Genomic DNA, 14,211 nt, shown 5'->3' with positions numbered 1-14,211 from the left:
CCAGAGATGGCGAGGGACAGGGAAACCTGGTGTGCTGCAGTTCATGAGTCATGAAGAGTCAAACATGACTAAGCAACTGAAAAACAACAAAAATGATTCAAAGAAATTGAAAATTATTTCATGCTCTTGGAATGGAATAATTAATATTGTTGCAATCTACAGTTTTAAGGTAATCACTCTCAAAATACCCATGACATGTTTCATAGAACTAGAAAAAATAATCCAACAATATACATGGAACCATGAAAGACCCACAGTTGACAAAGAAAGCCTGAGGACAAAAGAACAAAGCAAAAGACAAAACCTTCCCACATTCAGACAATACTATAAAGCTATAGTTATCGAAACTGTGCTATTGGCAAAAACCAGACATGTGGATCAATATAACAGAGTAGAGAGCCCAGAAATAAACCCACAGACCTATGGACACTTAAATTTTGAACAGGAAACAATGGGAAAAAGACAGTCTCTTTGGCAAGTGGTGTTGAGATGTCTGAAACAACCACATGTAAATCAATGAAGCGAGAGCATATATTTACACTATACACAAAAATAAACTCAAAATGGCTTAGAGACTTAAATATAAGTGAAGACACCATGAACCTTCTAAAAAAGATCACAGGCAAAACATTTTCCAACATAAATCGTAGCAATGTTTTCTTAGGTCAGTCTTCCAAGACAATAGATATAAAAGCAAAAATAAACCAGTGTGACTTAATCAAACTTATAAGCTCTTGCTTCCAAAGGCAACCATAAATAAATAGAAAAGACAGCCTATGGACAGGGATAAAATATTTTGAAATGATGTGACCAACAAAAGGTTCATTTCAAAAACATGCAAATTAAATTAAAAAAAACTCAATTGAAAAATGCACAGAAGACATAAGTCCACATGTCTTCAAAGGATGGCCGATAGGCACATGCAAAGATGCTCATCGTTTCTAAGTGTTAGAGAAATGCAAATCAACAACCGTGAAGTACAACATCAAACTGGTCAGAAATGTCATCTTTAAAAAGTCAGCTAATAACAAATTCTGGAGAGGTCTGGAGGAAAGGGAACCCTCCTTACACTGTTAGTGGGAACGTAAATTGGTGCATCAACTGTAGAAAACATTAAAATCTGAAAACAGACTTTTAAAAAATTCCTTCATGATAGTAACCCAAGTCCTTCTGCAGTCATCCTACAAAAGATACTGAGTGAGTTCCCTGATGATGTCCACAGGTGGAGGTGCTTCTGGAGTCCTTGGGTGGGCAGGCCTGGGATCTGAGTAATCAAGTTGCCTAATTCTTGGGTCCCTGTGGTCTGTCCAGTGTCTGAGACCATACAAGCAAGGGATGGATCTTGAAATCACCTGCTTGAGTCTATGGTGGTGAGCATGACATGTAGTTCTATGATCAGGAATGAAATTTTTGTCCAAAGTTGCCAACCAGATGCCAGGGACCCCTGCTATGGGCTTGATATTTCAATTGGTAGAGTTTGGTTTTATTCTGGTGAAGGTTGAGATCTTTAGTTTGAGGGAGATTTCCTAGAGAATGGGGACCATATAGTGGATTGGTTCCATGTCAAACCTGGATGTTGGGTCTCAGGGGCCAGCCTTGATGCTTAGATGAGCCAGAAGCCTGTGTCTGAAGGAGACTGCATAGACTGTCTGCAGGAGCTTGCATGGACACTGAAAGCATGAGGAATAGCCTGGTGCTGCATAAGTTCAGATCTTGTGTTTGCAGGAGCTGGTTTGAGGTCTAGACCATAAGGGCTAGAGTGACACTACTGAAGACATGACACTGGAGCATGAAGTGCAGTCAAATACCTCATTCAGTGGTCTTTCCCCCACTTGGATGTTTCTCTCTTTGCCCTGGGATACCTAGATTTGCGGTAGGAGTGGCAAGGATAATGTGAATTTGTCCTTCCTATTCAATTCAATGCATCTTTAAAAAAAAAAATAAGTGGTTTCCTTCATCAAGGTCTGTAATGCCTCACCTGAAATGCTTTGCTTGTATGAAGGTATTCTGGTGAATGGATAGTTCTTCAATTTGATGTTTCTGGGAGGGGACAGATATAGGATTTCCTACACTGCCATCTTGTTTTGATGTCACCCTGGGAAAGTCCCTCTACTTCCTCTATTAGTGATGCTGCTGCTGCTGCTAAGTCGCTTCAGTCGTGTCCAACTCTGTGTGACCCCACAGATGGCAGCCCACCAGGCTCTGCCGTCCCTGGGATTCTCCAGGCAAGAACACTGGAGTGGGTTTCCTTCTCCAGTGCAGGAAAGTGAAAAGTGAAAGTGAAGTCTGTCAGTCATGTCCGACTCTTTGTGACCCCATGGACTGCAGCCTACTAGGCTCCTCCGTCCATGGGATTTTCCAGGCAAGAGTACCGGAATGGGGTGCCATTGCCTTCTCCAGTTTATTACATGGCATACTCTAACTAGTTAAAGGGGAAAAAAATCTAAATATGCATGACTCAGGGTCAGATTGAATACAGGTAGCTGAGCCACTCTGAACAAGTGTGGATGGTATGTCTTCTAACTGGGAAGAAAGCAAAGTGTTATGTATGACCATAGGAGCCGTGGAATAAATTAAGGCAACGTGCATATGATGAAACCATTTTTTCCCTGTAACCTAGGTTAACTAGACATAGAAATGAACAAACTAACTATAATTTAGTTTAAGACGGAAGAGCACTATAGCCAGGCACAGATGAGCCTTAGAAACCCTTTGTAGAGATAGACAGCTAATTACAGGCTCATGAGGAAACTAACAGAGCTTGGAAAAATTCCAAACCATCCCATCCCATTAAATAATAAATACATTATGTTTTGGGGGTTCCCAGGTGGTGCTAGTGGTAAAGAACTTGCCTGCCAATGCAGGAGATATGAGAGACCAGTTTAATCCCTGGGTCAGGAAGATACCCTGGAGGAGGGCATGGCAACTCACTCCAGTATTCTTCCCTGGAGAATTCCATGTACAGAAGAGCCTGGTGGGCTACAGTCCATGGGGTCGCAAAGAGTCAGACACGACTGAAGTGACTTAGCATGCATGCATATTACGTTTTACCATTTTATTTTAGGATGGCTGATAATGCAACCCACTTAAAAATATAATAATCAAAGTGAATGAAGCAGGAATCTACTCTTTCTTTTAAAAATGTTTTATTGGAATATAGTTAATTGACAATATTGTGTTAGTTTCAGGTGTGCAGCAAAGTGAAACAGTTATACATAGGCATATCCAGTCTTTTTGGATTATTGTCCCCATGTTAGATCGTGTTGACATTTGGAGACAGCATTTCTGATTACTTCGTTACTCAAGTTTTTTTTTTTTTTTTAAATTTTTCTTCACAAAATTGTATCAGCTTGAGTCTGATGCCTTAGATCACTCGGGCATCCTGATAGCCCACAGAACTGCGTTAAAAAGTGACTTCATTGATATTCCTGTCCAGATACCAAGGAGAGCTTGTAAGGCCATACATATTTGTACACAAAAACTGTTGACCCTGAATAATTTGAGTAGGCAGAAATTCAAGTTCTTTCATGAATCCTGATCATGAAAACTGAAGGAATTCTACTGTCTCATATGGGAGATATGAAGTGGATAATATCACTTACTGCTCATTTTGTTTATGACAGTATTTGGAATGAATTAAGTATTTTATGTAGAACAACGGTGAAAATAATGGTTGTAGGCATCACTACAAGTTTTCAAGCAGGAAGAATAAGATGATTCAATAAGGAAATATAAAACAGTTTCATCAGTCCTTCACCTCAATGAAGAAATCATCTTAGACATTGACGCTGACGTTCCATACTATTTTTAAAATTTTTCTTACAATTTAAAAACATTTTCAATCTTTAATGAACTTTCTAGACAAAAAGTTACAACTGAATCTGAAATATAGACCCTGAAACATACATTAACTTGTAGTATGTAAATTTCATTCATAAATGGATAAAACTATGGATATTGTGAGTGTCTTGGCATACAGTCTAGGAGATGAACTGCCTGTTTATTAGTTTGTGAAATTCTTGTATATTCCCTTCTCAGTATTCTCTGCTTCCTATATATTATGCTAATACCTCTATTTCTTACTGTCTCTACCTAAGGGTAAGGACGTTTTCCTTAATTTATTGAGTAGATGTATAGTTTGAAAAGGAACGGCATGCATAATATTACAAAGTATAATTCAAAGTTTGTTTCTTTATTTTTAATGTCTTCTCTAACTTGAAGGTCATATTAAGTCAATCTATTTATTGCAGTTTCTGGTTCTGTGTAGACTGAAACTGCCAGACATGTATTTGATAACCAGTTTTTTCCAGTAACTATGGTAGTCAATGTGGATATAGAGCCTGCTAAGAGAACAGAATCCTGTTTAGGAGAATAAAACTCAATGGCCTATTATATATATATATATATATATAAAAGACACTGGTACATTAAACTCCTCATCAGGAACACCAATTCAGGAAGTGATATTAAAAAGGAACAATGGACATAGACATAAAAAAACTGTAGTCTCAGGTTTTTCGTCTTTGTAATGTTATAAAAACAACCAATTTTCCAAGCTTAGTTGTTTTGTTTTTTTTTCCAATAGAGTGGTAACTCATGACTAGTCTTTTTAGTAAAAATGAAGACATATTGCATGGGGTGATATTTGTCATTTAAGAAGAAATTATTCTTAATAAATTAAGGCAGTTCCATGAGATACATGGGAATTTCCAACATTTCATATCAAAGTTTGAGAAAAAAGAAGGGACACAGGAGGAAAGAAAAAGAAGAGAAAGCCTTTGGATATTTTCACTAATAATGAGATAATTACACTGTACAGAGCAGCTGAAAAAAAATAAAAATTCTAGGAAAAAATAAAAAGGCAACTTCTACATCTACAATCTCATTAAAGAGTCACAACTACTGCTCTCAAATTTTGAGCCCTGTAGTCATAGGCATTTCTTCAAATCCTGTATAAATGGCTTGTTTTTTGGACTCAGCATCACAAAGAGTCTTTCCAGAGCCCCCTTTATGTCTTTGTTCCTCAGACTGTAGATGAAAGGTTTCAGCATGGGTGTGACCAGAGTGAGCATCACCAAGGCAGTATACGTGAGCTGGGAGTAGCAGCAGGGCTAAGGTACACTCATAGGCTTGTACAAAAGAATAAGGAGACAATTGAGAGGTGAGATGCATTGGTGGAAAATGCTTTATACTTCCCTTGAGCTGATGAGATTCTACATATATATATACTGGCTTTCATAACAGCAGTGTTTAGAGTGATGGGTAGGAAGGCAGAGATTTTAGTGGTAGAGTTGGTGGGTGGATTGTTACGCAAGTGCATCCCTTTGGAAAATTGTTTCTAAGTTCTTCTGATTTCTCAGGGAGTTAGGGGTCAAGGGTATCAGTTTACATAGGATGGGAGAAGACGGTGTTAAAGGTATGAAGATACAGAAGACAAGAAATAGTCATTGTGGGGTTAAAAAAAACCCAGGAGAATGGTGGGAAGAAAAGAAATAAGGAAAGGAAGGAAACAGGGAAGGAAGAAAGGAGGGAGGGATGAAGGGAAGGAGGCATTACAATTCTAGTGCATGGAAAGATTTTGAAAGGAAGGTCATTTTGTTCAAATATATGTACATTGAATTGGTGATGTCATCCAACCATCTGCCCAGCAAAAAATCAGGGTTTCAAGTCTTCCTTTCATTCTCAGTTTGTTAGTCACCTCCCAGTTTCATTTCTTTCCCACCAAGACCACACACTTTTGATCAGGCATCCATCACAATCTACTCCTTGTCCTATCAATTACTTCAAATTAGCCCATTCTTACCCTGCTGATGGCACTCAGTTGGCAGCCAAATTCTTCTCCATAGGTATGATCCTGCATGTCTGCTAAATTTTGCTTCCTTTTCTCATTAAGAAAGAACTAGTTTTTCTTCTACTTGTGGTGGACTTGAATTTGTTTTTAGATCATCCTTATTTATTTAATATAAATTTATTTATTTTAATTAGAGGCTAATTACTTTACAATATTGTATTGGTTTTGCCATATATCAACATGAATCCGCCATGTTTTATAAACCCCTGGGCACTTCCTCTGTTTGGAAAAAAGTCCTTATCTATTTTTTCCCCCAATCTAACTTCCACCATTAATGCTAACTAATCTGCACCTGTATATATCATTAATAAATGACTAATAGCCAGATATCGTGATCATTTATTTATTATTCCCTGACTTTGTGAAAGCAGAAAAATATTTTATATGTTAGAGTGGAAATCTTAAAAAATTGAATCTCTGAAGTGTAGATAGAAGTTGAAGTCAAAACAAAGGAAATACCAGGAAATAATAGAAAAAGCATGGTCTACACCTACAACCTGGTAAAAAAAAATAGTGATTTCTTACTCCAGTTTCTTTAGCCTGGCAATCATTTACACTTCTTCAACCAGAGGTAAGCTGGCATTTTTAGAGACGCCATCCCAATGAATCTTCTCAGAGCCCTTTTTATGTCTTTATTCCGCAGACTGTAGATGAAGGGGTTCAGCATGGGTGTGACCACTGAAGCTGTTATATTTGACTGTGAGCTGTGGGTAGAAGCAGGGCTAAGGTACACGGACAAGACTGTACAATAAAATAAGGCAACAACCGAGAGGTGAGATGCACAGGTGGAAAATGCTTTATATTTCCCCTGAGTTGATGAAATCCTTCGTATGCAGGAGATTATCTTAGAGTACGAATAAATGATTCCAGTGAATGCACCACCACCCAGGATTGCAGCTGCAAAATATATTACTATGTCATTAAGAAAGGTGTCAGAACAGGCACATCGGACAACCTGATTGAGTTCACAGAAAAAGTGAGGGATTTCCAATCCTGTGCGGAAGGACAACCGCAGCATCATTAAGCTTTGTAACAGGGAATTCAGAGCACTCATCGCCCAGGACACCAGAACCAGCAGTCCACAGTGCCAGGGGCTCATCATGACTGTGTAGTGCAGAGGGTAACATATGGCCAGGTAGCGGTCATAGGCCATCACAGTCAAGAGAAAGTTATCCAGCCCGGCGAAGAGTAGGAAAAAGTGTATCTGGCTAATACAGCCTGCATAACTTATATGTTTGCTCTGCCTCTGGATGTTCCACAGCATCTTCGGGATGGTGGTGGAGGTGAAGCAGATGTCTACAAAGGACAGGTTAGAAAGGAAGAAGTACATGGGGGTGTGGAGGTGGGGGTCTGAGCTCACAGCCAGGAAGATGAGCAAGTTTCCAAACACAGTGATCAAGTACATGAAGAGGAAAAGCCCAAATATGAGGGGCTGCAGTTCTGGTTCTTCTGAAAATCCCAGAAGAAGAAATTCTGAAATTTGTGTATCATTTCCCGATTCCATGTAGTGCAGGGCACTACCTAGCAATAAAAATGATAATAAGACTGATTTAACAAAAATAGATCTTGCTGGTATAATTTTAAAATGTACAATTTATATTTTGCAGTCAAGAAATCAACACCTACAGTTTTGGTGTGAAACTTTTCCCTTTTGGGACGTCCTCTGATTACAAATTCCTATTCATCTGTCTTTTCACCAAGAGGTCATGTATTGTAAACTTTGAATGAGGGATTCTGACAAAGCATTGAGGCTATATAATGAGTACTTACCATCTCCTGAATAAGCAGAGTATGCTGAGAGACACAAGTCCCTATAGTTCACTGATGGAGAAAGAATGTAAACAAGTAGAAATACAATAAAATGTCAAATGAAGAAAAGTAGAGAAGATTATAGAAGGTAGTAGTAGAGGTATTATTTTTTTACTGGGTGTTCAGCTAGGCTGGCAAACAATGTAACATTTGAACAGAGATATCAAGGAAGAGGGTCTGGGGTGTCAAGGTTATCTCAGGAAATGTGGGCCTGGCAGGAGGAAGGGCCAGTGCAAAGACCCTGAGGAAGGCCATTGTTTCTAATAGTCAAGGCTCAAGTGCAAGTTTGTGTGTCAAGGGGAATGACCAAGAGGGAGAGTGATGAGAAATAGGACAGAGTGCTAAGGAATGAAGATACAGGGAGTCCATCATTCACATGTTGTTCTTGCACATTATAAATTTTGTTGATTTTATTTAATATATTTTTGCTCTAATCTTATGAGGGCCATCATTCTGATTTTGTATTTAATTGAAGGGTAATTGCTTTACAGAATTTTGTTGTTTTCTGCCAAATAATATGATGCCATAAGTATACATATGTCCCCTCCTTCTTGAATCTCCCTCCCATCTCCTTCCCCATGCTACCCCTCTAGATTGTTACAAAGGCCTTGTTTGAGTTCCCTGAGTCATATAGCAAATTCCCATTGGCTGTCTGTTTTACATATGGCAATGTAAGTTTCCATGTTACTCTCTGCTGTCTGTATTTTAAGGAGAATAATTGGTGTGTATGAGTTCAGATCCTCCTGCTATAAGGACTCTCATACCTCACAACACACACACACACACACACACACACACACACACACACACACACACAGCATCTTCTCAACTTCAGCTGCAAAATTAGAGCAGAAATAATACAAGGTGAGCTGTCAAAACCAGATTATCTATACCCTCAATTATGGGGAAGTAGTACCCAAATTCCAGTTATTAAGTTTTCTATGGACAGTGAAACATGGTTCTCCATTTTAATGTGACTACCTTCTCCCTTTATTTGATGGAACATTTTAAAAAGTTCAAAAAGCATAGTTGTAGGAAAGAAATAGACATGAGGGAGAAAAATGACCTAATAAACTCAGGTGGTCTCTGAGAGGAGATGAGGAGAGAATGGCAACTTCTGTTATTGCCCTGTCCATGGGATTTTCCAGAATACTGGAGTGGGTTGCCATTTCCTTCTCCAGGGATCTTCCCCACCCAGGGATTGAACCAGTGTTTCCAGCATCTCCTGCCTCGCAGGAGGATTTTTCACCAAAGAAGTCCCGTGATGCCCAGAATAACCAGTAAAGCAGCAAAATACCAATTTATTCAAAAGAAAAGGACTGATGTCCTTATGATGCAAAGATAGTTTACTGAATGAAGTAGGAAAATGAGCAAAATGAATAAACACATAATTCAGAATAGTGAATCACAACTGGAGAATGAAGCCAAAATTATGTAGCTTAAAATGATGCTCACCCTCTGTGAGTTCTATAAATGTCACATTCACATTGCCCTGCTCTTGGCCACACAGATCTAGTAAACATTGAACTTGACTGTTTCAACAGATGTGAAAGCTTTAATGCTCAGAGTCACTATAATACTTCTTCCCTTTTTTCGAGTTTCATTCACTTTCTTACTTGGCAATATTCACGCCTCCTTTGTCTTCAAAAACTCCATCTACACTTTCACATTGCTTGTAGGAAACTCTTTCATGAACCATATTTTAAATTAATAATTCTGAAGGAAAGGGACATTTCCTCATACACAATTTAATTGTATAAGCCATCGATGTCTACTTTTTTTAAATTTTTATTTTTACTTTATTTTGCTTTACAATACTGTATTGGTTTTGTCATATATTCTAATTCCTTGTTATTTTCCTATGCTGTGAATATCTTGACACATGTAATGATGCTATACTTACCCATTGCCATTCTGACCCCACCCACACCAGACTTAGTTGGAAATGGTAGATGAATACACATATATTCACTTGAATTTGAAAAATTATGGTCCCACGAAATTGTCAAGGCTGAAAGATGATGAAGGATGAACAGAGGCAGGGAAATGCTAAAATAGGTATGGAGGACACACAAAATAAATATTTTCCATATTCTGAGGTGAGGACCTACTAGGGAATTGAACTATCTTTTTTAAGAATTAAATAGAATAGATTAAATAAAACACAAAATAACTTATCAAAGAGCATCCTTCAGAGTAAGGATACAGACAGAATCATATTAGGGTTCTCTTTGTTCAGTCTCTTGTATGTTAGTATATCTGTCTGTGGATGTACATATGTGTTTATTTCTATATTTGCATATACTACAATATGAAATGTAAAAGGCATGTGAAACAACATACAAGGCATGTCTTCTTCTCTACATAATCAATATATCTGAAATTCATGGCAGTATGGGAAGTGTTTCTATTTTTGTTTATTTTTATTTTTAAAGTTATTTGAATTGGAGTATAACTGCTTTATAATATTGTGATGGGGAACAGTATGGAGATTGCTTAAAAACTAAGGATAACATTACCAGTTGACCCAGCGATTCCACTACTTGGCATAAACCCTGAGAAAACCGTAATTGAAAAAGACAGTGTACTCCAATGTTCATAGCAGCACTATTTACAATAGTTATGGGCACAGTCTAGACCTGATTCTGTTGCTAGTCCAACATGCAGAGGCTTCTCCACACCAGATTCCATAAAATCCTACAGAGGCCAAGATAATATCTCCTTTTAACATATAATTTATCTCTGAGGACAATATATCACATTTATGCATCTACATGACTGCAATGAACTTTTTCTTTTATGATTTAATACTCAAATGAACAGAGGCCTCATATTTTATTCAGCTTTGTGTTTTAAAGTGTGTACATTTATATAGAAAAATATTGAGGAAATGACAATTCATAAAATAAAAATGATGCAAAGAAAGAAAAAACCATGTGAAGACTAGTAGTTTCAATTAATTGTATTAAATGATATTTAATAAGATTGATATGAAATAAGACATATAAAATATAATTTTAATTGTATTATTTGGGTCTTTAATTATAGTTCAAAAAGGGTAAAGGCCTATTAATGAAAAATGTAAAGACACAATACTTGAAAAGCAAAAAAAGAAACAGTATCTAAAGTTTTACTTCTATCAATATAACAATAAAAAGATTCCAGAATGCTTATGAAAAAGAAGCAGTAGTTAATTGAATGAAAAAGAAAAGCCTTCCACAGAGGGAAGAAAATGACTTCTATTTTTAAAAACAAATCTAAGCATAAAGGCAAAAAACTACCATTAAGTAAATGCAGATGTGAAATAAGAACACAATACATATAAAGGACTGCTATTACTGCCAAGGATACAGAAAAAATTTCCAAATATATAAAATATAATATGAGAGGACATAATTAAATAATAGAACTAACCACTCAATAAAGCAAGCTCTGGAAGTTGGTGATCGACAGGCAAACCTGGCCAGCGGCAGTCCATGGGGTCACAGTCAGACAGGACTAGTGACTGAACTGATTGACTGAACCACTCAAAATGTATATATTTTCACAGATTTCCCCCTAAAACATATACATATTATGTAATCATGGGCACCACAATTTTTGGCTTCTTAAAACATTTGTTCAAAAATTTAAGAATGTCTCCCTTTATTGCAAATTAAGAGCCATCGTTTATGCTCTCATATAAAATATCTGTCAACTATTTTTAAAAATTTAGATATTTTAATACTATTTAACCTGAGATTAACGTCTTTAAGGTACTGCATGACTTAAGTTTTAGAAAATTTTGTTCTGGGAAATAATATAGAATAGACCATATGTCAGTACGCGCGCACACACACACACACACACACACACACACACACACACACACACATGAATTAATGTCAAGGAACAGTTAGTGCAAAAAATCAATTTTTTCTGAAAATATGGAGCAAAAACAATATTTGAAAACTCAGGCACCTGTATATAAACTGTGGAAAAAACTTTCATATTCAATTTATAACAGAAAAAATGTGTAACCCCCCCCAAATATCAGTATATGTGGACTCATCAGTAATGAAATAACTGCAAAGAAAAAGTATTCAGTATAAGAGAAGATATTGTGAAATAGATGTCTCACAAACTGATGTTACAGATAATATCTACCTCTTTTGATTTGGATGTTTTTAAAGTGAAATTGCTGCATAGGCCTCCACATATAATACTATATATGTTTTTATTCTGCTGAACAGCAAAACTCATATATATTTTAATTTTATTGGATATATGTTATTTATCTCACTTATGTTATGTTGTCATCAAACTACACCTTCATTCCCATCACTTAATTGTCAACTTGCATTGCAGATTCAAAAAAGCACATTATTATTAACAGATTAAATAAATAAACAGTACATTATTAGTTAACTAAGAATATAAACACAGTCTTCTCTCATCTCCTGGCTAGGTTGTTTAGGCTCTTAGCTGAATTCAGATAAAAGTTCTCAGGTTTAATATACTGTGAATCTTTCCTGAAGTAACTCCTCTGCTCTCAGACTTACCTAGATGGAATTTCTTAGAAGGAGGTGAAGACTGAAGCTCTGCCACCAGACAAGACAGCAGAGTGTAGAAAGCATTGGCCTCTGATCCAGACTTTTAACTCTGAAAGCAACTCTGTGTCCTATCCAGCTTAAGGATGCAAACACTAAGGGACCTCAGCAAGGGAGATATTAATAGCTCTCTATACCTGTTCATTAGGCATATTTCCCTCCAGTTAGTTCTACCTCTTCATATATGATTTCTCTCTGGGCCACTGCAATAAAATGAAAGAAATATTTTCCTAATGATTCTCTGATCCCAAGAGATCAGCTTCAAAGTCAAGTAAATCCAGTCTTTATTACTCCCTGTGCTTGATCTTGTCTGTTTTTCAGAGGTCTAACCTGGACAGCTGTAGCCTAATACTAAATTAGTTGTTTTCCAAACCCTGAGACTAAGGGAACTGTTAGGACTAGGTCCCTTTGATCCTTAAAAGAGTAGTTTGTGGTGAGCATGAAGTCCTTTAATTCTCATAAAATTGCTTGTTTTCTTCAGCAATAAGAAAGTGTTCCTTTGATATGTAACCATGTTTGTTGACTTGTAACATTTGTCCAAAAATTTGAGTGTTTTCCTTTATTGAAAGTTAAGAAATGTCATTTATTCCCTCACACAAAATATTTGTTAACTGTTTTTGAAAAATTAGATGTTTTAATGCTACTTAACCTGAGACTAATAGCTTTTAGGCACTTCATGGCATATGTTGTGCTCTATTTCCCATCACAGAAATAAGTGTGCCTGAAGCAGTTAAATGATTTGTTGAAAGGCTCAAACTGAGGCAGGAAAGGGCTTTGGTGAGAATTCTGTCAGGATACTTCCATGTTTCAACTGTAAGTCATTGGTTCTCAACCAGAGATAATTTTGCCCTTTAGATATTTGTCAATATCTGAAGCAATACTGCTGCACACCTACAGTACTCAATACAAGTGATTGCCCAGCCTCATTTGTCAACTGGAGAAGGTGAGAAAACCTGTTCCAGATTGGCATTTCCCCAGCTTCACTGAGTATAGGAATCATGCAGGATTGTAGTTCTGATACAGATAAAATTTCATCAGGTTCTGGTGGGCACAGAGATTCTGGAAAAAAAAAAATCAAAAGCCTTCTGAGTAAAGTTGATTTTACAGGCCTTATTCTGGGGAACATATTTAGAGTAGCAACATTCTATCCAAATGTAAAATATGCATTCTTCTCAAGTGCACATGTAAAATTTTCAAGAATAGATCGTATGTCAGGACATAATACAAGTCTCAATAAGTTTAGAATACTGAAATTATATCAAGCATTTTCCATCATAACAGTATGAAACTACAAGTCAACTATCAGAAAAAAAAGGTGGAAAAATCACATATATATGCAAGTCAGACATCATGTTATTGAACAGTATTGGGTCAACCTATGGCTGATTCATGTTGATGTTTGGCAGAAACCAACACAATTCTGTAGAGCAATTATCCTTCAATGAAAAAGTAAACAAATTTAAAATTAAAAAAAAAAGAAATAAAAGGAGTAACTAAAAAACCCAGAAGACAAACGAAAATGAAAGTATGACATATTTAAATCTCTGAGATAAAGCAACAGTGTAAATAAGGGGAAAGTTTATAGTAATAATGCCTACCTCAAGTAACAAGAAAGATCCCTAACAAAGAATTTAACTTTATTTTTTTCTTCTGACTTTTTTTTTTATTTTTTTAATTTTAAAATCTTTAATTCTTACATGCGTTCCCAAACATGACCCCCCCTCCCTCCTCCCTCCCCACAACATCTCTCTGGGTCATCCCCATGCACCAGCCCCAAGCATGCTGCACCCTACGTCAGACATGGACTGGCGATTCAATTCTTACATGATAGTATACATGTTAGAATTCCCATTCTCCCAAATCATCCCACCCTCTCCCTCTCCCTCAGAGTCCAAAAGTCCATTATACACATCTGTGTCTTTTTTCCTGTCTTGCATACAGGGTCGTCATTGCCATCTTCCT

At 36.9% G+C, this 14,211-nt stretch overlaps 1 protein-coding gene and 1 long non-coding RNA gene across 2 annotated transcripts in view; both read right to left on the bottom strand.

The window, feature by feature from the left end:
• The window catches only part of LOC132659866 (uncharacterized), a 995,695-nt gene that overhangs the window by 116,716 nt on the left and 864,768 nt on the right, over window positions 1-14,211 (bottom strand). The gene's annotated exons all lie outside the window — the stretch shown is intronic.
• LOC101114269 (olfactory receptor 7A10-like) lies at window positions 6,399-7,385 on the bottom strand. Its single transcript, XM_042249441.1, has one exon. The coding sequence runs from the start codon at window positions 7,353-7,355 to the stop codon at window positions 6,399-6,401; it is 957 nt and encodes a 318-aa protein (XP_042105375.1). The 5' UTR covers window positions 7,356-7,385.

This window comes from Ovis aries, chromosome 5 (assembly GCF_016772045.2).
Source record: "Ovis aries strain OAR_USU_Benz2616 breed Rambouillet chromosome 5, ARS-UI_Ramb_v3.0, whole genome shotgun sequence".
NCBI classification, from domain to species: domain Eukaryota; kingdom Metazoa; phylum Chordata; class Mammalia; order Artiodactyla; family Bovidae; genus Ovis; species Ovis aries.
The sequence above is the reverse complement of the archived record's forward strand: the minus strand, read 5'-3'. Positions and strand labels throughout refer to the sequence as shown.